This window comes from Eumetopias jubatus, unplaced genomic scaffold (assembly GCF_037043125.1).
Source record: "Eumetopias jubatus isolate StellerSeaLion01/CBP00866 unplaced genomic scaffold, mEumJub1_p1.0 scaffold_12, whole genome shotgun sequence".
NCBI classification, from domain to species: Eukaryota; Metazoa; Chordata; class Mammalia; order Carnivora; family Otariidae; genus Eumetopias; species Eumetopias jubatus.
This window is the reverse complement of record NW_028274818.1, coordinates 70451307-70476516: the sequence shown is the minus strand read 5'-3', so window position 1 is coordinate 70476516 and position 25210 is coordinate 70451307. Positions and strand designations below refer to the sequence as shown.

At 58.4% G+C, this 25210-nt stretch overlaps 1 protein-coding gene across 2 annotated transcripts in view; it reads right to left on the bottom strand.

The window, feature by feature from the left end:
• CRAMP1 (cramped chromatin regulator 1) overlaps positions 1-25210 on the bottom strand; it is a 57366-nt gene that overhangs the window by 6034 nt on the left and 26122 nt on the right. The window contains exons 6-20 of one of the 2 annotated variants that reach the window (XM_088017271.1): positions 24189-24237; positions 15343-15428; positions 14768-14891; positions 13727-13808; positions 12237-13400; positions 9682-9898; positions 7583-7764; positions 7426-7500; positions 5187-5268; positions 4419-4523; positions 4019-4197; positions 3413-3481; positions 2579-2810; positions 1722-1886; positions 336-481 (exon numbers count right to left, since the gene is read on the bottom strand). In XM_088017271.1, the coding sequence (XP_087873397.1) occupies positions 336-481; positions 1722-1886; positions 2579-2810; positions 3413-3481; positions 4019-4197; positions 4419-4523; positions 5187-5268; positions 7426-7500; positions 7583-7764; positions 9682-9898; positions 12237-13400; positions 13727-13808; positions 14768-14891; positions 15343-15428; positions 24189-24237 (2957 nt within the window). The remainder of the gene's footprint in view (positions 1-335; positions 482-1721; positions 1887-2578; positions 2811-3412; positions 3482-4018; positions 4198-4418; positions 4524-5186; positions 5269-7425; positions 7501-7582; positions 7765-9681; positions 9899-12236; positions 13401-13726; positions 13809-14767; positions 14892-15342; positions 15429-24188; positions 24238-25210) is intronic. The other variant, XM_088017272.1, reaches the window with a different exon arrangement.

Genomic DNA, 25210 nt, shown 5'->3' with positions numbered 1-25210 from the left:
AGCCCCAGACGGACCAGGAAACCGAGGCACTAACTGCCCCAGGTCACGAAGCTGCTGAAGGGAAGAAGAGACCCAAGGCCTGTGCTGGCCACCAGCATAGACCCCACAGTCCACCGACTCCAGGGCTTCCCAGGTTCTGAGGCCTCCAGCGCGGAGCTATTACCTCACGTCCCTCATCTGCTGCCACCTGGGAACGAATGCTGGCCCACGGTGGCGAGAACTTCCATGGTCAGGAGAACTCGGAGTTCTAAGAACACAAGGGCCCCGCCCGAGGCATCCGGCCACCTCCAGAAGGCGGGCTGCTGGTCAAGTCAGAGCTAAGGCTGCGCGCCTACCTCAGCAACATCAGCCAGGGACCGGGACACAAACGAGTCTCTCGAGTTGCCATCCAGCAAGCTGGGGCCCAGCAGGGAGGTGCCGCTGTGGGTCCCCGCAGGAGTTGGCAGCATCTTCCGGCTCTTCTCTGGGGAGATGAAGCTTGCTGCCAAGAGAAGGAGAAGACATCCTGAAACCGGCTTGCCAGCACCGGTCCAAGGGGAGGACCCCGCAGGCTGCGTGTGGATGGCCCTGCCAGGCCCCTTCCAGGCATCTACCCATACACTCGTGCAGCCACAGGGCTTTGGATGGAGTCGTTGTGTGGTCTCTGGCCCCTCTCACGTGGAGAGCCCTGGGGAGTCTTCCGTGCAGCACGTGTGAGTCGGCCTCGTTCTCCTGGGAGCCCTGCCTCATCCCACTGCCGGGTCACCACCCTTGCCGCCGTATGAGGTGGTTCCGATTTCTTATAATTTCTATTTGACTTTGCAGACACTGCACTGGTCTACGTGACTTCCATCTCCGCAAACCCTTGTCGGTGCTGCCTCCCCTGCACCACCCAGAACTCCCGCATCAATCTGGGCCTCCAGGCGTGGTGCCCACACGGGTGCCGACCTGGCTCATGTGTAAAACCACCCCTTTTTAGGGCTGCCAATCCCCCCACCACCACCACACACACGCCCTGGCTACTCTCTAAAGAATGCTGGGTGCGGGCGCCTGGGTGGCTCAGATGGTTAAGCGTCTGCTTTCGGCTCAGGTCAGGATCCCAGAGTCCTGGGATCGAGTCCCGCATCGGGCTCCCTGCTCCTTGGGAGCCTGCTTCTCCCTCTGCCTCTGTCTCTCATGAATAAATAAAATCTTAAAAAAAAAAAAAAAAAAAAAAAAACGCTGGGTACGCTGATCCCACACATGCCACAGGAGCTTGCCCCACGCAGGCCACTGAGACCGGTGTGGCTGTCCCTGGCAGCCCCGCCCACCACACGAACACCTGGTGCCTGAGGAGGCACACTCGTCCCTGCCATGAGACAGTGGGAACATCTGTTTCAGGACACCAGACTGAAGATGGAAAGAGGGAGCTGAGAGCTCCAAGAGCCATATTCTACCCCACCGCCAATGGCAAGAGCAGAAAGCCCGAGCAGGAAGGAGCCGGAGAGCGGGCAGCCCGAAGGGCACGGGAAACTGAGTGCAGACATGGGCCCATCTCAGCCAGGCTGAGTGTCTCGTGGGTGTCCACGTTCACGCAAGCTCAATGAAGTGCACGCCAGAAGCCTTGGTGCCCCCCTCCCCCACCGCGTGAGGGACTTGGGATAAACCCTGAACCCAGCAGCTCTGCTGGGACTTCAGACTCCAGTCCCCACCCAGGTGCACCACAGGGAGCCAGCCCGTGCCCTGCTGCACCCTCCACTCACCAAACAAGCTGCTGAGCGACGAGTCTGTGGGGTCACTGGGGCACCACTGGGGGTCATGGGTCGGGGAGGCGATCCAGTCGGGCTGGGGGCTGCTGGACGGGGAGGGAAGACTCTTGGAGCTGTCACTGCCATTCAGTTTTGCTGGAGAAAGAGGGACTCCCTCACCTGTCAGCCAAAACGCAGGATCAGAGATGGCATGGTGGGTGAACGGCACCCCACTTCCCCCATCCACCACCCAGAAATCAGCAGAGTGGCACAAGCACTGGATGTGTGGGGTGGGGCCCATGGAGGACCAACAGGACTGGCCTGCAGAGGGGGCCTGTGGAGGCAGGAGCCATGTGCCCACCTCAGGGAACGGCAGTGGCCACAACTATGCTGATGGGGCAGACCCTGTGCATCCCCAATGCTCTTGCTGGCACCGACACCAACCACACGAGCACACACCAGTGCGCACGTCTCCACGTCACCAACAGAAGTAAGGTGCAAGGGGGAGAGCTAAGTTCTCTGTGAATCCACAGCCCAAAGCAGACCAGCAAGTGCCGTCCCATGGAGTCCGTCCACCCCCCTGCCAGGACCCGCACAACCTCAAGCCATCCACCCAGATTCAGAACCAACCAGAAAAAGGCCCCATCTGAGCCGTGGGCTACAAAAGCCTGGCGGGCCTGCTCTCTGTCCTTGAGACCGTGAAGAGCCACAGTACCCATCTGCTCCTCATCCACTGGAGCTGCCCCCTGCCAGGATGGGCAGCACCCCACAGGCGGCAGATGCTCCACACTCAAGAGGGAACGCTGGACAGGGGTGTGCCCAGCAAGTGTGCAGACACCCCGGCGGGAAGTCAGAACCCCACGGGCCCTCACCGTACTGGCCAGAGCTGATGGCAATCTCGATGATGGAGTCGCTGATGTGTGTGGCGGGCTCGCCCTGTGAGAGCACGTCCTCGGGCGGCCCGGGCAGGGAGATGTCCAGCAGCGCGGAGACGTTGGGTGGGGACAGGCGGCTGCTGGAGCCCTCGGGCGTAGGCAGGGGTGCGGGGGGCCCATTGTGGAGAGGAGCCTTGGACAGCTCGGATAAGGACAGCACGGGTGAGCCCTGGATGGGGCGGGCGGGGAGCACAACAGATGATCAGGAACACAGAATGGAAAATTGGTCTCAGCCCCACATGGCAGTGACTGAGTGACAGGAGATTCAACAGAAATATGAGAACACCACATCACCTCTTCCTGCTCTGCAAGATACACACTCAGTGGATTCACTTCTCCTGAAACCACACTAGCCATGGCAGCCTTGGAGGGCCAGGCTGAGGGGGGCAGTGGCCAGGGAAGGGGGGGGTGGCTGGCCCTGCCTCCACGGCCGGCGGGACAGCTGGTAATCGGGGCAGAGGAGTGCCTGGAAGCACTACGGCTGACGACTTCCAATCCTCTAGCCCCAAACAGTCCTTCCAGGAGTGCGCCTGAAACAGGCCACCTTGTGAAGGGGCAGGAAGCCTCAGATGGGAGCTATGTGTTCGTCTGTATAGGCGAGGTGGGTGGAAGAATGGTGCTGCGGGGCCTCGAGGGATGTGTGTTCTTGCCACCACGTGGCAGTCCAGGGGAGCGAGGCTAGGGCCGCGGGAAGACCACGAGGGTGGGGGGCCTGGCATGGAGGGGGTCCCAGGGCAGCTGCACTGCTCCAAGGCAAAGAGCACCCTCTACCTGGAAACCATCCGTCACCGGCTCCTGCTCAGGCCTCGAGCGAACACTGATGAATGGGTCGCTTGTGCCCTACAACGACACGAGGAAAGCCAGTGGGCCCCACGCCCACAGGCTCCTAGCAGCCAGAGAGTCAGGAGGCTACTGCTGTCAAGGTTAGGTCACCAAGTCCCCACAAGTGAGGCTGTCCATTCAAAGAGCAACCCCAGTCCCAGTAGAGCCTGAGCATGGGGGACAGGGGGGGTCAGAGGCGTGTGGGTCAGGGAGGCACGGGGCGTACTGCCAGCCAGTGCGGCCAAAGCTACCTCGCGAACTGAGTGACGTCTGCAGAGAGACAGAGCTCTGTGCCTGCCTCGGCATCACAGCAAGCCTGTCCCACTGCGTCCGTCCATGGCTCTCTCCTTGGGGCCACACGGCGCTCACCCATGCCACAGCCTCCCTGGTCCAGGCACTCTCCTAGAGCCTCTCAGGGCCCATCACCTACTCAGGCAGAACTGGAGTTCAGCATTGACCTCAGTCCCATGGCCTCAGCACCCACCCTTCTGGAAAGTGACTGACCTGTCCCAGAAGGAAGTGGGGATGCGGAAAAGCCATTCTAAACATACTTACCCCGACAGTGGGGATGGAATCTCCATTCTGGTGGGTGCTGGTGGAGTCCTGACCTGGGACGGTGGGGGCCACCTCATCTGAAGACAGTGGAGAGATGCCAGACAAGCCCTCAGCGTCCAAGACAGGGAGGGGGCTCCCGGGGATGATGCCGGCACTTTTAGCTGCTAAGTCGATAGCACCTGGCAACAGAAAGGACATTTAGAACCTCAGTTCCAGGGACACCCTGACAGGTGCCCCAAGGGGCTCATGAACAGCCTCTCCCTCACACCTCATTTCCAAGCAAGGACAAAGGCTCTAGTGTTCTCCCTGAACAGTAACAGGACACACCGGCTTGGAGGCGAACAGAAAGCTCGCTCGGAACCCTCCCGTGGTGTCTGTCATGCTGGTGACAGAAACTTACTGGCCAGGTGGCCCGTGGCCGGGGGTGGAAGGACCTTGGGCACAATCGGCCGAGACAGGGCTGCTTTGGTCAGGGAAGACTGGATGGGCCTGAACGAGCCTCTCCCTGCGGGGAAAGAGCAGAAGCAGATGCATCAGCCCGCACCCTCCGAACGCACAACGGGGGCCATGGAGCGTTTCCTTTCAAGCCACAGTCACGGGAGCTGAACCTCGTCGGAAGCCGACTTGGAGAAGTCCCAGGTCAGACAGGCTCCGACGAGGAGAAAGTCCCAGGCCCTGGGGAACAGCACCAACGCGCTTGCTGGAGCTGCCGGAAGGCCGCAGTCCGCACGCCACACCATGGGGGGCCTTTTGGGGGGGGGATGCGCCTGACCCGAGTGGCAGGCAAAGCCGCAAATCCTGCACAAGGGCTCTGCCGCTGCAGCTCGGCCCCCCCCACCAGATTTTCTGCAGCTGAGAGCATGAGGAGAAGCCATCGACGCTCACAGTGCCTACGCAGCGCGCGTGTCACTCAGCCGTGCCCGCTCTGTGAGACAGCGTACTTCCCAGAGCCAGGGCCCCTCCCACACCACAGACCTGCCCACACACCACCACCCACCGGGCGTCCGCGCCTGCCCCTCTGTGGCCCGGGCCCAGCACACTCAGGCTTTGTGGACAGAAAGGACAAAGGGATGCTCGAGACCCGAGGACACCAACACCTGCCGTTCCCGAAGACAGGGCCACGCACAAGAAAGGTGTGAACAATTACCCAAGGAGCCCAGATGCTTACCAGTCACGGAGGAATTGGACAGGATGGAAAAGGAACAGACGTTGTGGGACTGGTGCTCAGATGGTCGAGGAAGCAGTGTTCTCTGTGGAGAGAAGAATGTCAATAATCAGACGACGGACAGACCCCGGTGCCAGTAATCACTCAGGAAACCAGTGACGGGCCATAAGGGACATTCCAGGTGAGAGGGAGCTGAGCGTGTCCAGATGGGGGCTCTGGCTCAAGGACACTGAGGACAGCTGTGCCCGTGGACCCCGAGCCCCTGAACACCGGGCCTCTCTGAAAAGAACCCAGAGTAGCCAACCTTCCACAGAGAACACTGGAGGGATGCCAAGATGGCCCAATGCTAACTCAGAACGCCCTCCCAGTGCTGTACGCCCGTCATGAGCATTGGGCGTGGACTCTTCCAAGACACATCCCCAGATCTGGGCCCCTTCGAGCTCCTGGCAACACGGATGACCTAAGGGCGTGAGGCACTCCAACCCATCGCTGATGCAGTGCCCGCCCTCCCTGCTCATGGGCCCCGGTCCCCTGGTTCTGAGTCATGCAGGGCCAGTATGGCGGCTGCCACCTCACAGGGCATTACGGAAACCGCTGGCTGGGTTGTAGAAATAAAATATTAACACAAAGTATCTGCCGCATCATCAGACACTCCTGGCTCTGGGTGCAAGGTGCATTCTCTGCTAACGTGCGAAGGACGTCTCCTTGCCCCTTGGGGTCAGCACAGAGCAGAGAGGAGGGGGTACTACTGGGTTGCCAACGACACGGAGGGCCAGGTCTGTTCAGGTGCCAGGAGGCAGCGGGGTGACCTGGCAAGGAGCTGTGGATGCACACCGTCTGGAAAGGCAGCAGGAAGTGCAAGGCTTGGTCACGGCCTGCCACCCTGTCCTGCTGCCGGGAAAGCAGCAAGGAAATGAAGGGCTATGTGCCACCGACACTTTCTATCAAAACAGTAAACGCAGAAGACCATATACTATGTGTGGTTCCATTCGTGTGAAATGCTCAGAAGAGGCCAATCCCCAGGGACAGAGAGCCTGAGTGTAGAGAGTGCTTGCCCCGGGTGGGGGGGGCGCACCTGAGGAAATGGCTACGGGCTTTCCTTGTGGAGAGATGGAAATGTCCTGGATCAGACAGCGGGGATGGCTGCCCTACCTGCGAGCCCTTCAGACCTTTGGACTGCGTGACCCACGCATTGATAATCAAGCTGTTACAAAGCTAAACAAACACCACCACAGGCCATGCAGGCTCGCAACCCTGGACCAAGAGCCGATGAGCCACAGAACCACCGTCCTGCCGGGGCGGATTCACGTACTTCACCAACTGTGCCGGTACAGACTCGGCCTGCGCACGTGCACACAAAACTTGGGACCTAGAATACAGCAGTCCCCGAATCTGCAGGGTACGTGTCCCAAGACTCCCGTGGGCGCCTCAAATTGCAGATGACATCAGCCCTACACCTACTACTGTTTCCTACAACAACAATTGATAATAAAACAGAACAATTCTATACACTGAAACAAAAGTTCCGTCAGCGAGGTCTCCCTCCTCTCTGCCCCCGTGAGCGAGTGATGCAGGCACGTGACGTACCGCTGACCCTCTGATGACGTGTCAGGAGAATCACCTGCATCCTGCTGACCTTGGCTACAGACCACGGGAAGCAGAACCGAGGATAACGGGAGGACTGCTGTGCACCGTCCTGCCTGAGACCTGCCACGCAATCTCTCCTTTCTACGTCAATTAAACTCGAGAGGAAGAGATTTCTGAGAGACTAGGAAGACGAACAGAGACCTGTACGTTTATCGCCAAACAACCCACATCCATACGTTTCTAAGCTTGGAGTCGTGACAGAATTCCCGCCTCACCCGCACTCGCAGGCCTCTCACTCTCGGGCTGTGCCCTTGGGTCTGCAGACGGCTTCCACGGGGCCTCTGGCCTTTAGTGCCGTTGAGCTCAGGAAAGTCTGGCCTCTGGCCACTCTATCTACCCTGTCAACTGCCTCTTTGGGCTGCGCATTTATAAATAGCAGCTCCGAGAGTCCTCGAATATATCCTAAAGCGGGACACGTGGGACTTGAATCCCTGGGACTACCTGTCTTTTTTACAAGTGGTTTACGTGCTATGCCAAGATTCTCGTTATTTCAGGGAACAGTCAGGGTCCCGTTACTACTCTGTGTGTCCTCTGCATAAGAAAGAAGGAGGGGCCGAGGACTCCCTGTGGCACAGACGCACGCCGGTGCCCTGACCTGGACCACCAGGGGCTTCCGCAGGTGCCGGTTCCGCAACTTCCTGGGCTTCGGCAGGAAGAAATCCGACTGCATCTGCAAGGAGACAGTGCGGGCGTGAGAGCGTGCCCCCAGACGCAGGGCCCCCCGCCGGCAGCGTGCCCCCCGCCCCACTTACGCTGATGGAGTTCAGGTGCTGACGGAAAGTCAGTTCTGTTTCTTTACTGGGAGAATAGAGCTTCCCGTGGCGGCTGTTGGGCGGCAGAGTGGTCGGGACAGCAAAAAGGCCGCCGTCTGAGTCACTGCTGCCTGTGCTGGAGGGGCCCGCCACCAGCAGGGGTCTCGGCGGGTTTCTCAGACCTAGAAGCCAAGAGACCGCGAACACAAGCACTCACCGGGCAGCGTCACCAGCGCAAATGCAGGTCGCTCTCTCCGGAAGAAAACCGGAAGAAACAGGAACAGTTGATTCCGTTTGCTTGAAAGGCATTTCCTAGATTTAAGTCCCCAAACCCTGCCTTCCTATCCTTCTCCCTGAAACCCCAGTTCCCACCGTAAGTGAATCATGGCTCTGAGAGCACAGCAGCACTCTGCCACTTTGATCCCCGGTAGGAAGGGCAGATAGGCCTGTGAGGACATGTGACAGCTAGAAGAACCTTCTAGACCACCTAGCATAGACCAGAGGTCAGCAAGCTTTCTCTGTAAAGGGCCAGAGAGTAGCTGCCTGGCTGGTGGGCCTTCCAACCCCTGCTGCCCTGGGCTCTGCAGCTGGAGCGTGGCCGTCCTGACGGCGAGCAGGCTGTGGGCTGCGGTCGGCCGGTCCCCGTTCTAAATCTTTATTGTACCAAGGACAGCCCGGACATAAAGGGACAGAAAATGTTTATTTTGGAGCCACTGTTCTGAGACTCTTTCATTACTGTGGGTGCCGCTGCGTACACCCTCAATCCATGTAGGGACAGACCCCTTTTCCTTAGTTTTTATTTGCAAAGCTGTGAAATTAAGCTCAGGCCCTCTGAGCACCAGTCCGGACTCTCTCACTGCAAGTGTCTTGGTCTAGAAACATCCTCCATTCAGAGACAGAAAGGATGGTAAAGACCACATAAAATTACAACAATTTGAAGTCAAGAGTGGAGGACAGGAAGGAGTACCATCGCTACCTGAGTCCTGACCTGCACAGACACCTGATCTAGGCTCAGTTACCCTGGAGGCCCCCACACAGCACTCATTCCACAGGAAGGCTATTCGCCACACAGAGAACACATAAAGCTGGTGACACGCTCGGAACAGAAAATAAGCCGGGGCACCTGGGTGGCGCAGCTGGTTGAGTGTCTGACTCTCGATTTTGGCTCAGGTCATGATCTTGGGGTTGTGGGATCGAGGCCCACGTTGGGCCCCGTGCTGGAACTTGCTTGAGATTTTCTCTCCCTCTCCCTATGCCCCTCCTGCTCATGCTCTCTCTCTCTCAAATAAATATATCTTAAAAAAAAAAACCAAACAAAACAAAACCCTAGAAATTGTTAACACACAGGATACTAGATCTGTTCAGCGAAGACGTGATCACACCTGCGTGGGTCAGATTAAGGACAGATGCGGGACTGCTTCTTGTATGAGGCACGTGGCCCTGACGCAGAGACGCCTGCTGGCGCAGGACGTTCAAGGTGACCAGGATGGCCAGGGTCCCAAAGTGAGAGCACACACCCACAGGGATGGTAACGCAGCCCTTCACGCCTGGCGTGGAGGTCTCCCAGGCTTGGCACACGAAGGACATGGCAGTCCTCAACCTGTCGTCTCAGGTACCAGAAAACCCAAGGAATGACCCTGCAAGGAAGTTACTCCCTGGCTACAACTCGGACAAAGGACCAACAGTTCAGACGGGCAGGTCAGCCCACCTTTCCTTCCAAGACTGAGGGAAACGGCTAGGGAATCCCTTACCTCCGGGCCTGACTCTTCAAACATAAAAGGAGACAGTCCCTTCTCAGGCTTTCAGCCACAGATTCAGCATGTTACGGAGGCTTCTACTGACCTCACAAAGATCCCCCAAGGTGACCAAACTAGCAAGGGCCACCCCGTGTTTCCGAATGGCTCCAGTACCCCAGGACCCGAAGCCTTATGCGACAGGCCCAGCGCTCACCCTCCCTGCAAGAGGTGGGGATTTCTCTTCCGACACGCCATGAGCGCGATGGCGACCCACTGAATGGGGCCAGGGGTCAGGCATCCTGTGCCCTCAGCTCAGGCACAGCCCCCACGTGCAGAAAGACAGGCGGGATGGCCGAGCCTCACCTGAGGAGCAAGGCGTGGAACTGGGAGAGAAGGTCTTGCTGTTGCGGAGGGCAGTCTGGCTGCGCGGGCAGCGGGGGCTCCGGGAGCTGACGGTCACCACCTTCCCTGGGGGCGTAGCTGACTGCTCCTCCTGGGTGGGCCTCACTGAAGCCGTGGAGCTGGTGTTCCCTTCTGGAGCCTGGGACAGAAATGGACCACAGCAAAAGCCGGACTCAGCCTGCGAACGATGGTTCAGGGAGGGGGGCCCAGAGCGGGAGGCGTGAGGAGCTCCAACGGGCTCCGAGATCACATATCCCCCGAGGCAAAGGTCAGCATTCCTGACGTCACTTGGCAGCATGCCACTTTTAACCGCCACAGGCAGGTAGGTCCTCTGGGGAACAACCGTTCTCCCTCCTGGCTTCATGGCCTGCAGGTGGTACGGACAGGCAATCCCATCACGTGGTGAAAGCAGGCGGGGATGGGGGAAGGCCAAAGGAGTTGCTGCATGGTGGGGACACGAACTCGTCTTTGTAAAAAGCCTGCCTAAGAGAACCGTAGTGGCCTCTCCCGATTGTGACTCAGAGGAAGGAAATACAGATTTAATTTCTAGAATTCTAACAGTCACAGCTGAGGAGCCCTCTGCTGAGTCAGGATGCCAATCTCAGGGGTTCTGTGGCCCAGGCTCAGGCTGCACTCAGTGCCAGGGTCCCCGCCACAGAGACACCCCTTCCACCCCACCTCTGTCCTCACCTTGGTGATCTCAATCTCCCCAGCACCCACTCTCCAGGGCCACCGGGGCCAACCTTCCTTTGAAATTAGGAAACCCCCTTCCTCTGCTTTTGGCACAACTCTGCCTGCTCTGCTTGCTCAGTGCCCAATCCTGACCCACATTTTCCTTTCTGTGGGACCCCTGCCCACCCCTCACCCTGCTCTGTCCCCTCCTGCTTAGCTTATTCAATCTCACCATCCAACCACGCCCCTGCATGCCCAGCCACCTCTGGCCAAGGTCCTGCTTGGCCAGAGGACTGGGTGTGGGCCGCATTGGCTTGGCAGCGCTCTGCCACTGTGGGGGGCCTGCAGGACCAGCCAGCCCGTCTTTCACACAGGGGCTCCGAGCTCAGCTCCGGCCTCTACCCAGTGGTTCTCCCAGCTGAGCTACATCACAATCAGCTGAGGAGGGGGGCAGAGAACGTGGACCTCTCACGAGTCCCCCGGCGATGCAGAGGCCGCTGCTGGGGCCCTACTCTGGGCCGTGGCTCTGAGCGCCCTGCTCTGAGCCCTCTGCAGTATTCCCAAGCCGCCCCACAGTCCTCTCCCAGTCAAGGCCAAGGCCAGGGCCTATGTACCCTGCTGTCACAGGCTCCTCGGGAGCTGGCCTCCCTTGGCCCCCTCTCCGGAATGCTAGACACGCTCCTGTCCCTCCGGTCTCCTCACCTCCAGGAGCCTCACTCTAGAACGTTTTCTAAACTCATCATCTGTCCATTCACCCCAGCGCTACCCATGCCTGCCCGCAGGGCACCAGCCTCCCGAGCACTACCTCTAAAGGCCACTGCTCCCGCTCGGGCCTCCCCCTAGGCCCCTGCAGTCTCCACCCAGGTCCCACCACCCCGTGGGAGCCACCTCTCCCACGGCACTGACTCAAGCTCATCCCCGCACGTGCGCTCTACCGGGTACCCTCTCTGCGGCAAAAGCTGCGCAGGGCTGAGGCCAGGGAGAGGGTGGAGGAGCCGGGCAGAGCGCACATGGAGGGCTGTCTGTCCAGGAGAAGCAGAAGCTGTGCTGTGCAGACGTGACTCAGCACTCGTGGGTCCACAGGGTCCCCATAGCCCATTCTGTCCCCAGGCTCCACTTCCTCCTGGCCCCCATGTTCCGTTCCCTGGGCCGCTGCTCCCGAACTGGTGAATCCCCGCGTTCCCAAACACTCAGCACACACTGCACCTCAGGAGCCCCTGCTTTAGACTCAGTTCTCTCGCACCCCAGAAAGCCCACTGGGTTTTCTCTCGCCAGTGGCATCCTCCACCCCGTGTCTGCAGACGAGATGCCCCAGGACAGGGTCACAGCCACTCCCCAGGCTTAGGGACCAGCCACCACGGAGCCCCCTGAGAAGCTCCAGAGCCCTTCACCCAGCCCCCAAGCGCTGTCCCGGCACCCCGTCCGTCCCCTCCCAACTCCAATCCCTCCTCGGAAGCTGTGCCACCGTGCTCCCAGGACAGCCATTCTCAAGCACCAACGACCCTGCCATTTCCTCCGCTGCAATCTGCGAGGTTCCTGCCTGGCTCCTGGCCATAGCGACGGTGTCGCCTCTGCACACATGGTGCCGCTGGCCAGCAGGGACAGCTCAGCATCATCACGAAGCCTGACAAGGAATGGCTTCTTGGTCACTGTGGTCTTTGGAGCCTTGTGTGAGCCACGGAGGACAGGGCCTGTGTCTGCAGCGAGGTGGAGCCCTCTCCACAAAGCCTGGCTCGAGGGAAGGACATGTGTCCTGCCCGGTCACCCGGGTCCCCGCCTCTCCCCCCAGGACCCAGCTGTCCACCTTGGAATGCCAGGAGGGCTGTGCCTTGACCCACACTCACCAGCCTGGGGTTGACCTCGGTGGAGATGAGCTTCAAGAGGCAGCTGAGAAGGCGCTGCTTGTGGAAGGTGGAGGGCGGGGAGCTGGTGCAGGGCCCCTGGGCCTGCCCACCGGGGGCCTGGTCCTCAGGGCCCAGCACAGCAAGCCAGTCATACTCCAGCTGCAGCTTGTTCGGTTTGCCCATCATGAGGTAGACTTCGGCCAGCGTAAGGCTTTCAGAGGTCTGCAGGTTCCAGCCCTCCTCACGGAGCTGCTGGGCTAGCCGGCTGGCAGGGACATCCTTCGGAGGCTTGGCAGCAGACTGTCCCTGAGGTGAGGGATCCGAGGGATTCACCTTCTCCTGGGGCTCCTCGGCAGGGGCGTCTGCTGAGTCTTTAGTGCAAACATCCGGCTGGAGCCTGGGGCCGGGCTGAGGCTCTGGACCCGGTAGGGCACGGACAGGGGATAGTGCCCCAGCCCGGGTGAGGTCAGCCACCTCTGCACTGCTGGGGAGGCGGGTCTCTGGGGAGGTGCACCCTGAGGGCCGCGAGTCTGCACAGCGGCACTGCTCGGGGATGATGAGGTCCTGACAGGACTTCATGTAGCGCGGGAAGGGGTCAAGGAGGGAGAGCTCATCTTCCAGCTCTGGCACCTGGCCACAGGCGCACGTCACATCCCCAGGCTCTCGGGCTGGGCCGTCCCTGCCCTCTGCAGGAGCAGCCCTGGCAGTCTTCTCAAGCCGTCCCCCGGCATCTTGGAGCCCCGGGGGCAGCCTGTCAGGAGTGTCTAGGCTGCTGAGGCTCAGGGCGGCCCCCTCCCCAGGGGCACTTTCAGGGGAACTCTCTCCAGAGCTCTGTGAGGCGTCGGTGGAAGGAGGGGGACGTCCTGGGCCCTTGCCCTCGGCACCACCCCGTGGACACTTCACCTGGCCCCTGGCCGTGCCCTGCCCACTCTGGATGCCCAGGATCTGGGCCGGAGGCAGCGTGTGGGCATCCTTGGAGCTCTGCTTGCACCGGCCACCCTCCTGCCAGTGCACGGTGCAGAAGGCCTTGGAGTGCACGACTCGGGCCACTCCCGGCAGCGGTGTGAGCGTGCAGCTTTCTCCTGGGAACAGGTGCAGCGCCACCTTCTCCTGCAATGGCTCCGTTCGCAAGTGCTGCAGCTGCCGGTCCTCGAGCGTCTTCCGCTGAGAGCGCAGTCAAGGAGCAGCCGCAGGAGCAGGCCCCGCTGTGCGCCGCCGGGCCGCAGGAAGGGCGCGAGCCGGGCACTTTTCTCCTTCACCAATGGCACACCCAGTGGGCACCCTCCCGGCAGGGACGGAGGCTGGCAGGCGGCCAGGGACACAAGAAGCCTGGGGCTGTGTCCTTGCTTGTTTTACTCAACCTGCTGGCAGGGATGCTCTGTGCGCCCCGCAGCCCTGCCACGGAGGCCAGCCGTGGGCCGCTTGCGCTGTAGCAGTTCAGTGCCCATTCTGCGCCGCCCACGGGGCCCCGTGCACTCAGAAAAGGATACGACCCGCACTTCGTGGAGTGCCCACTTCTGTTTCAGGAACTCAATGAGGCTGGAGACCTTCCGGTGGAGCTCCACAATCATCCTGCAGAGAGACCACAAGCAGGACAGGGCGGCTGTTACAGGGGAGGGACCCTCCTGAGGAGTACGAGGCTGTGGCCACAAGACCAGACAAGGTCACGGACTGCGGAAAGGGCGTCAAAGGAGGGGACGGAGGCACGGTGCCCTGCAGGGCCACTGAGTCCTTTTCTTAAAAACTAGCCCTTTAAGTGGAGAGCACTAGAGATTCACGTGAATCTCACATCCCCTGTACAGGTCGTACGAGATCTCTCCCAGGACATGGACCGTGCTACAACCCACCACCCTGCTCTGTCAGCACCCTTTGGATCCAGGAAGCTGGGCCTGGCCAGCCTGAATGAACAGCGAGAGAGTTTAAGTCCATGTTTAAGCAAGAAGTCCTGACACAGATGAAGCGCCAGGCTTGGCGCGAGCGGCCAGGCAAGCTATACTGTCCCCTTACGAGAACCGTGAACAACGGGCATGCCTGACCGGCTGCGGAGGCTGGGGGAGCGGGGGGCGGGGTGGGTACAAGGTTTTGGGGTAATGAAATGTCCTGGAGCCAGAGAGAGGGGAAAACCTTACAACACCGTGTGAAGGTACTCAGTGCCCTGAGTCAGAAACCCTAAAACGAGTAACAGTTAATTGTAGGTTAGGAGAATTCCACCTCAATCAAAAAAGAGGTCTAACGTCTAAATGAAAAACGGTCCACACTCACAGTGATGCCCTGTGTCTACATTAGACACAGATCTTCAGAGAGATGCTAAGACAGCCGTGAAAGGGGTTTTGAGGAGAAAGATTCTGTCGCCATCAACCTGCTAACCACATGTCTTTGTCTCCCGTGCTTGGGCCGAGAGCCCCTGCCAGGCGTGGAACTGCAGCTCTCAACGCTTCCAGGACCCCCAGGTGTGAGGCCCCTCCCCCATGTGCTGTCAGTGCCCTAGGGGAACCCCACCTCTCCCCTGAGATGCCAAAGGCCACTGTTACCTGAGCCTTGGGTTCTGGGCCAGGCTCTGCACGCGGGCCCAGGCATGGTTGTTCCTTGGCTGCAGCTCGACCGGGACCTTCAGGGGCAGGCGCACTGGCTTCTGGTCCTCTTCGTCACTCAAGCCTGTGACAAGAAGAGGCGTGAGAGCCTGGCACACGTGAACCTTGATGCAGAACGCCACAGGCTTGGCCACACAACTAACAGAATCAACGAGGAGCTCTGGGCAAACAGCCGTGTCTGAAAGCAAGGCTGGCAGAGAAGGCCGCAGGGACCCATGCTCTGAAAGAATGCCAACATGGCCGCGTGCACATTTGCAAGCCAGAGCCATATACCAGGCCGCAAGAGACCACTAGAGACCTGCTCATGACACGGGCGGGCACTTTGTCTGAAAACGCCGTGGCTTCTGAGCTAAACTTGATCTCCTAAGGGGACACACTGCTGTGACAAAGGGTTTCAAGTCCAAGTGCTGCTAACGGGCAGGAACAGATGAAGCAGACTCAGAGCCACTGGGAGACACTTCCAGCTCGCCCTCTCCATTGTCAGAGGGAGCAGCCCCACCTCCGAGATCACATACCGTCCGGGTCACAGAGCTTCTTCAGCGCACGGCACATGGGCGCTTTGATCCGCAGGTTTCTCCCTTTGTAGCGCACAGTGGTGGCCCTGGGAAGAGTTTGAGGGAAAACAGTGAGACCTCTCAGTGAACGGCCGCTCCCCACCGAGCACATACAGAAGGGCCCGTGAGAGCTTGGACAGATGAGGGCCCTGGCTGAGGGTCCTCAAGAAGCTCCCGGGGTCACAGGCAGCTGCATACGGTGAGACCACACTGGGATTCTGGAGGTCCCACTGTTTTCCTGCCCAAGCCTCATGCTGCAAAGAGGACGTCGGCCCTTCACAGGAAGCGTGCCTGACCTCCGGCCTGGCAGGTGGTGTGGCACCAGCTGCTGTCCATCCCCGGAAAGCCCACTGTGCAGGAGCCCGTCAGACATCAAATGCACACCCTTCTCTCCTCCTCCTGCTCGTCCTCGGGGTCCCTCGAGAGCAGAAAGTGTGAGCCCCCCTTGAGGCGGCCACCACTCCCCATCAGCAACTCTCTGTGGTCCCTCTGTCAGCCACACCAGTGGGGTGCAAGGAACAGTCGCCACTCACAGCCCCTAGACACAGTGCCTCTTGTTCGCGCTCTCCAAAACGCACCTCAGGCAGGCCCCGGATCTGTCACAGCTGGGGATAACACTCTGTGTGAACAGCGCCATGGCCAGAACTTATATAATGTTAGAATAACACAAAATGAAGAATTTCCCTGTAACTCATGAACGGAACAGCACAAAAAGAGCTCCTTTCAAAAAACACACTTGGTGGGGCGCCTGAGTGACTCAGTGGGTGAAGCGTCTGCCTTCGGCTCAGGTTGTGATCTCAGGGTCCTGGGATTGAGTCCCGCATCCGACTCTCTGCTCAGCTGGGAACCTGCTTCTGCCTCTCTCTGCCCCTGCTTGTGTTCCCCCCTCTCTCATTCTCTGTCAAATAAATCAATAAAAATCTTAAAAAAAACAAAACCAAAAAAACCCAAAAAAACCCTGGAAAAACCAACACACACTCGGGATGCTTTGCATATATACTCAAGAGAGCTTGGCTGTTTTGAAAAATGATAGTGAAGTCACGACAACTCTGGAAGGCTGGGGGACCTGGAGGGATGCTGCGGCCCTTGCTCTGCTTGGAAGAGAAGTCATGAATGGTGCATCCAGGCTAGCGCTTCTGTTACAAAGTCTCCGTGGAACCCCGAGAAGTCACAGGAAAGGCTCTGGCCAAGCTACCCAGTAGCTATAAATGCAGGTTTATATTCTCTACAAGGCTCTAGCACATGGTATATTGCTTTTATAACCAATTTTTGGAATGTTGTGACCCCTCCAGGAGAGAGCTGCTCTGTCCCAGCCATTTTGTTTCTAAGACAACCTCAGCGATAAAGTTACAGAATGCACGTGGTATGATTCCAAGCATGTGAAAAAAATTATATAAATGTACATGCTTAAATTTGCATTCATACATTTATGCATATAAAGTCCCTGAGAAAAAAAATTCAGATACACATGAAATTTGTGTCCATGGTTACTTCTGGAGGGGAGTGGGGACAGGTGGCTGGGGTCTACTTGTATGTTAGGGTTAGGGTTTGTACCATTGTACGTTTGTACACAACTATATTTGTGTATGCCTCACGGAGCTGTAGGACGTACCATTCTGAAGCAATACTGCCTAAAACTGGAGACCACTGTGCCCACGGCAGTGGCAGGGAGGGCCGGCCCCACGCGCCACTGAGAAGACAAGCCCTAGGTGTGTGCACAGAGCAGAGGAACTGGCCGGCCTCGGGCAGTCCCAAACACAACTTTCACTCTGAAGAAACAAAGCCGCACAACCCTCCTCCTTGGAAGGGAAACAGCTCGGACCCCCCCTAGACAGCAGATTTCACCGTGGCCCCAGAGGGTGTTTAGAAGGCCAAGCAGGGCGGTGCGATGTGGGGCAGGACTAGGCTGCGGCAGCCAGTCTCACAGGATTCCAGCAGCAACGTCTCCATAGCAACTGCCATTGCACGCATGCACCCAAGTACTGGCTGAGCCCCTTCTGTGCAGGGAATTGGACACGGGCATCGTGAGCAGCGCTGAGCCATGGGCAGGCTGTCAAAGAGACCAGGGAACCCCAGGAAACCCACTCCCGCCACTGTGTCAGGCGGCACGGTTCAGAGGGTCGCGTCTGTGTGGAACACGCACCTCGCTCTACTAAGCAAACACTTGAGGTGTAGTCACCCCAACCCCGGAGAAACATAGACAGCTAAGTGCTGCTGTGGGGGTGTGAAAGAAAAAGGTGGACTCGGTCCCAGCCGGTCTCCGGCAACGGCTCTGGGGCTGGTGAGCCCCACTGCCCATTACTTGTTGTTGCATTTGTGCCAAACCAAAAACACAAAGTGGGGCCGGGGGTGGGGGGGCGCGCACCACCGGGCACCTGTGTTTGTGATAATTACGTTTTCCGTTAAACTGCTCTTTTGTGACTTCCTTTTTTTTTAGCTTTTTTTTTTTTTAAGTGAAATTGAGCAGCCCCTTTTGTATGACCAGAAGACATCCTGAAATCACAATCCCTTTCCTTTTCTCCCAAATGGAAGTCCTTCCTACGAGTGTCCTGAGGCTAGAGCCTGCCGAGGCAAAGCCCTGCTCTTGCTTGCAGACAGAAGGCCTCGTGGGCCTGGCCACAGTCCTCAAGCCCGCCCTGGAGCTGAGCCACAGCAGGACGACTGCCAGGCCAGGCGCCCCCAGTGCACGGGGCTTTAAGAGGCACCGTCTGCAAAAGGCTCACACTTTGACCTCTGATCGAGGGTCACACAGAGGACTGCATGCAACGCCCCCACTGTTGCTGCTTTGACAAAACAGGCAACAGGCTAGTTCCTCTATGCGCACGGGAGTCTGGCTTTCCTTTCTACTACGAGAGGTCTTTTCTCCTTTCTGCAAAGTCACGTGACGAGCCCAGTAAGCCTTTGCTAACTCTATGCTGCTGGCTTGCGACCGTCGTAGTGAGAGGTGACCTCAGGGCTCCCCTCAGTCCTTCTGCTCCCGAATCCTATAGCTCTACAAAGAAAGGACATTCACAGTTCACTGAGGAAGGATGGACGAGAAGTTAGCTGAATCAATCCTCCACGGCCCTAAATACAGGAGCTGTTTTCCACGGGCACCATACTGACTTCCCCCAACTCTGCTTCACCTTTATGGGCCACTGGCTTTGTTCTTGGAAACAAGTATTGGCTGGTGGAAGACTGTAAACATCCATCAGTGGAACAGGAGAGAAACCTGGGGACAGACCCACAGAGTACGGCCCGCTGGCTCACACAAGGGTGCAAAAGCACCAGTGGAGGAAGGACAGGACTTTCAACAGAGGCCCACAGGCCACAAAAACGAACCGCAGCATGAACTGCACGTCGTAGATGACAGAGGGAAATATCAAACCCTAAAACTTTCACAAGGTGACACGGAGCATCACCGTGATTTGGAGGTAGACAAAGAGTTCCTGGAAGTGATGCTGAAGTCAGACTGAGCACCTCCACCCTGCGACAGGCACTAGGAAAGCAGGACAAGCCAGAGGCCAGGAGAACACACTGCTGATCGCCTATCCAACAGAAGACTGGTGTCTACAGCACTTCAAGAACTTTCTCAACTCACTGATAAGGAAACAGGCACAAGATTTGAGCAGGAGTCACCAGAGACAGATGGGCGAAATGCACAAGAAAGATGCTCAATGTGGCCAGTCACCAGGGAAATGCAGACCGACACCACCAAGAGATACCACCTCCCACCCACGAGGGTGGCTCAAAACAGACTGAGTGCCGAGCGTGGAGAGCGTGTGCAGTGACTGGAACTCTCTCTGGAAAGCTGACGGCAGCTCCCTACGAAGCCGGCATGCGCTCACCTGCCGATCTGCCCGGGTGACACGAAACACGAACACCTGGAGGTTTAGAGTGGCTCCTTCTGTGGAACAGCCCGTGTTCCTCACTGGGGGACGGATAAACACCACTGTGTGGAGAATGCCAACCTCAGAAGGCCACCCGTGGTGTGACCCCATGTGGAAGGCATTCTGGGAGAGGCAGGGCGACAGGCACACAGAGCAGCTGAGGGGTTGCCGCGGCTGGCCCTAAGCAGGGAGCGCGAAGGGGCAGCACGAGGGAGTCTGGGGGTGACAGAACCGGCCAAATCTGCCTCGTGCACCTCCTCAAACTCGGAATGGGAAATGACAGGCCATGTGAAAAGGTTGTCTGCTGGGTGATGCCCTCTCAGTGACATTCTGGAAAAGGCACCTATGCAGACATTGTTGGGGAGGAGGAGTAGCACGGGGGACTCCCGGGGCAGGGACACTATCCTGCAGGAGCCTGTAACGGCGGACGCAGGATGCTGTGTCCTACTGTTATATCCTGTCCTGCCGTGCACACACACGTACCGAAGGCACCTGCTCACAGCTCATTATGGACAGCGGCCCGTACCGCAGACCAGACAAGTCCCCAGTCTAGCAGGGGAGAAAGAGAAATTAAAGCACAACAGGACAAGTAACACCATGCACACACAAACACACGCATGCACGCACACGCACACAGGACCGCCCTCCCTGAGCCCCCAGAACTGGTGCACATGAGCACCCACTTCGGGTGGCTCCTCCCTTGGTTAAATCCAGGTGAAGGGGAGATAGGGTCTGTTATATTGCTGTTTCTACCTTTCTGACACTTGAAATTCACGATGAATTTTTCTGGAAGACTGGAAGAGTGACCACCGTGCTTCTCAGATGCACTGGTCAAAGCAAACACAGGAGCGGCCTGTATACGGCGTCACCGAGCTTCTCCACCTGGTCTGGGAGGGGCTCCCTAGAGCCCTAACTGACCAGGCCCCAGCCCCCGGCCGTTCCGGAGCCATGGGCTGGTCCGAGGCCTGGCAGGTAAGCGCCCACAGCGCCCGAGGGAGTGCAGGGCTGCCCGGTCACACGTGAGAGACACACAACCCACAGACTCTGCGGAGGCTCAGGGCTGGGGCAGCGTCCAAGGAAGAGCCCGTCACCCGGGGAAGGGAGGGAGTGTCCCGGGTGGGGCGGCAGACGGCTATGGCAGTCAGAAACCCTAGTCCCAGCAGGGCACGCAGCCTGCACCCACGGCTGCATCTCGGCAACTGTCCCGAGCCCCCAGCCCGCGACAGACATGAGCCCCGAGCCCGCGACAGACATGAGGGCCGGCCCCCAGCCCGCGACAGACATGAGGCCCCAGCCTGTGGCAGACATGAGGGCTGGCCCCCAGCTTGCGAGAGACAAGAGCCCCCAGCCTGCGACAGACATGAGGGCCGGCCCCCAGCCCGCAACAGACATGAGGCTGGAGGAAGGAGCAGGGAAGCAGAAGCCGAGGGCACCCAGCCTCTGTGTGGACACTTCTCGAGCCCGCTTCGGGCTCTGTGCTGGAGCTAGCTTCCAGCTGTCCCGCACCTGAGGTCTCAGGGCCAGCACTGGCGTCTCCCTCACCCCACGACCCTCCAAAGGCTCCTACACAATTTTGCCACCAGGCAGCGACAGCACCCACTCATCAGGAGGCCTTAAGACTTAAGCCACAAGCGTCATTATTTCTGCTGCCAGAAATACAGATACATGCATTTTCATAAATAAAGCCACACAGGGCAAAAGTGATCACAGCAGCTTAAAACTAATAAAAAAGAATACCCTTTCCCAGCGTGGAACTTCTCTAAAAGGACAAAAACATGCTTGTTAGATACTCAAATAGAAGATCGGTGTGAAGAACGGGGGTGGCCCACACACCTGCCACCCCCAGAGAGCCCTGGTGTGAGGTGGGCGGGAACTACGCACTGAGCCGCCCTGCTGTGGCCACGCAGCCACACACACACCCTGTCTCGCTTCCAAGAAGAACAGAGCCCCCACATCCCGCCAAGAATAGGCTTCTCTCTGTGCCACGCCCTGCCAGCATGAGTGACACTGGGATGTGCACCCTTACAAAGGTGGTTCGCCACTGGCGTAATGCCTTCCCAGAAGCGGGACTGTGGGGTCAGAGGACACTCACACTGCACTCCCGCTGTTTGCAAACACCTTTGCGGACAATACTCTGAGACTTCTCCACCCACGATTATGAGAAACGATACCACTCCTGTCTGCCTTCCTCCTTACCCTGACCCACGCAGGGTGGCACAAGCAGTAACACTTATCCCCCTTCATGATCTGGGGGGGTCTGAAGAGCGGGCACGTAGGCCCTGTGAGTTCTCCCGCACGGCTGTTACACACCGGGGCAGCCAGGGAAAGAACTGCAATGTGACTCTGGCTGCAACCCCACGTCTATGGATTCGTGTCAGGAGAACAGGCGCCTCCCCATGCTCTCAACCAGACCTGCCACTGTTGGCCTCGACTTTGATGCTGTAGGGCTGAGGTCAAGTCTGTCTGGCCCCTTCCTGCCTCCCCACGTGGCCCTCTTCAGAAGTCCCTGTGTGCGGCCCATAGCCGAGGGACAGAGGAGTTATTGCAGTCCGGGTATCTACAGCAACTGTGGGGAATGTGGCATGGAAACGTTCTTTCTGGTCCCCCACACAGTCACCTGATCGCTGATCCTATCGGTCTAGACACATGGATGTTTACTGGTCACGGAATATCCCAAGAGCACGGTACTAAATATTCAAAGCAAACAGGAGGTGTAGATGGTCCTCCCTGATCCTTGCTTGTTCAGAACCATCCTAACAGTCACATCACTTCTGGGTTTTACAAGGATGGCTCCTCGCTGAGACTGTGGGGACATGGCGGTATGTGGGAGTTTACACATCCCTTTGGCCCCCAGCTCAGGGCCTCTCCAATCTCTACCAGCCCCTAAAACCGACCATGAGGACACTTCCACACTTACCAGCACACCTTCCCCACACCAGATCAACCGTGAGACAGACCCACGTGTCCTTCCAGAAACCCAGGAGGCCACCTCCTCTTCGTGCTGCCTCTCACAATGAGACTAAGACAAAGCCAAGCAAACTCCCGGTTTTTCCATCAAACCAGTCCCCGACGCCCTTGAGCACAAAGAACCAGTCCGGGGCAAGTGAAATAAAAGGTGAAGAAGACTCCCCCCAAATCGCATCCAGGGAAAGTGCTCCAACTCATGGGGCAGCTCTCTCGCCAGTGGGGGAGACACTAATGCCAGAAACCGCTTCCGCCAAGGACCCTCCACCTTCTCTACAAAGTTGCCCCAGAGACATGCAAGTCACCCAGAGAGCCCGCAAACTAAGCTTCGACCCCACAACCGCAGGGCCTGCGTGAGGGTGGGAAGAAGGCAAGACGCTGAGGCTGCAACAGGTGAGTGGGGGGCGGGATGCCGTGACAATGAGTCACTTGCTCTTGAGCTTATCCACACACCTCCAGGAGGCTCCACCTGCCCAAAGACACAGTGGTGAAGGCTGCCTGCTCCCCTGGCAGATGGGGTGAGTCACTGCTCTTTTCACATGGCGCTGATACACGCATCCTCGTTACCACCACGCCTGCTTCCAAACGGGGGCAGTTCACAGAAGTCAACCCCGGGAACCCAACAGGAGCATCTGTAAGGGAAGACGGTGGACGGAGCCAGAGCAGAAACCACACAGCCAGCCCCAGCTGTCAGGAGCTCACGCCTGAGGGACGGGGGTGTGCAGGCCATCTAACACCAGGCTGAGGGAGAAAAGCGACCAGAGATGCAAGAAGGCCATGCCCTGCAGATGTTGCCTTCGATCAGGAGGGGCCTGGGGAGGGCCGGTAGGTCCACCTAGGACAAGGAGCAGAGATCCGGGGAGAGTACGTGAGCTCTGGTGAGATGGATGGGAGGGACACAGCAGCCATCGACGAGGGCCACGCAGGAGGGGAGCAGGGGAGAAAGCCGCACTCATGGAACCCGCAAACCGTGGAACAGGGGAAGGTCTGGGCAGTGCAGCAGCGTGGCTGGGGGACCAAACAAGAACAGCAAAGGGCTGACGGGAGAGAAGCGGGACCCGGCCAAAAGGGACCCTGAGAGTGTGAGGTCAGGGGGCCTTCCCAGGAAGAGCTGCTGGAGGCTTCCAGCTGGGACATAGTAGAGGTCTATGACGTGATGGGATTTCTAAATCGGGGCCAGAAATGGGGGACAAGTTAGATCTGGGATCCCTCACCCAGAAAAGGTAACAGAGGCCTTGGGGAGCGTTCACACAGCCCAAGGAGAGCACAGAGGGGCGCAAAGCTAAGGACGGCATCGGGACGGTCCCAAGAGCGGGGTGGGAGGAGAGAAGAGCGGGCGATTACAGGGCTGGAGAGCCACGCCTAGAGCCAGACACCTGGCGGGAGGCCGGGGACCAACTAGAGAAGCTGACAGGGTGAAGGAGGCCTCGAGGGCCAACTCTGAAATGGGGGCCAGGGGGCGAACCAAAGTTCCATTGGGACAATAGAAGAATGGGGCACAAGGCACGTGTCACAGGCCATCTCTGCCGCAGGAACGGTCACTGCGGTCAGGGCAGAGCAAGCGGGAGAACCTTGAATCCAGACGCCGTCACACCCGGCCTTGGCTCAAGGGGCGCGGAGCCTCAGTGGGCGCAGTGCAGGAACAGGACCAGAAGGGCAACAAGAAGGCGGGAACGAGGGCCTGCTCCGGCAGAGGGCGTGGGGACGGGGCGGGAACGAGAGGCGGCGAGGGCTGAGTGGGTGCTGTCACCCTGCCAGGGGACCCGCAGGAATGAGATGGGGAGCAGCCCGGGCGCGGTCCCCCTGCTCTCCCAGGGCTCCGAGCGGTAATCTGCTTGAACTCTGGGGAGTTTGGCACCTTACGGACCTCGTTGAGAAAAGGGAAGAAAACCATGAGCCTCCAGGTCTGGGCTTCAGAGAAGCCCACAAGTGTCCCAAAGCAAGAGTGTGCTCCACAAGGTAAGCCCCACTTACCCGGCCTGAATGAGCTCATTCAACTTCGTCGCATTCTTGTCATCCATACCTTTAAATGGAAAAGCAAATAAATGTGACCATGAAGCTCTTAGGAACAAAACCGGTGAATATTCCCAGATTGTTATCAGGTAATTATCTTCAATGTAGGAAGCAAACATCGCACCTCCTTTATAGAAGATGCGAGGTCTTCCAGAACACAACCCCTCCTTCAGCTGTAGCTCCTCCCACAAAGCCTGGGCTGAGGGCGCCGTCCCCCCCTGCGCGTCCATGCACCCGGACTCTTCCGGGGAACTGCTACCTGCCTCCACACAGCTGATCCCTCCCCCCTGGCCCCTGCCACACTGAGCCTCTGCCCCTCCCTAGCCGCAGAGCTCAGAGACTCCCCTCAGGGTCACCACCACGCATGCTTCTCCTGCTGGGCTCATGCTATCTGTGGGCCTGCCTAGGTCTGCTCTGGATCTCCGGGTTCCCAGGTGGGTGGATGATGAACCAAGACCCTGCGCCTTCACTGGAGCTGATGTCATGTTCCTCTGCCCCCTCCCAGTGTTAGGGCTATCCTCAAGATGTGCAAGAAAAAAAAAATTAGATGTGCAGGAAAACTGAGTAACCTGGTACATGGTGGATGTTTGGGGGTCATTGCAAAATTCTTTAAACTCTTCTATACTTTTAGGGGAAGAAACAATAAGCCACAAACATACAGCCAGGCCGAAAACCAAGACAAGGACAAAATACTCAAAGCAGAAGAGAAAAGTAATGCATTCCTTCCAGAGGCACGAAGACACAACAGCCAGCAGCCTCTCCCCAGAAACCGCGCAGGCCGGAGACGCGGGAGCAACATGTTTACAGTGAAGAAAGGAAAAACCACTGAATCAGAGCTCTACATCCCGCAAAAACACCTTTGGAGAATGAAGACAATGTAAAGCTTTACAGATGAAGCATCTGAGAGAGACACATGACGAGAAACCGCAAGGCAAGTCCCACAGGCTGCAGGGCCGCTGCCCAGACGGAGATGGGCCTCTGGG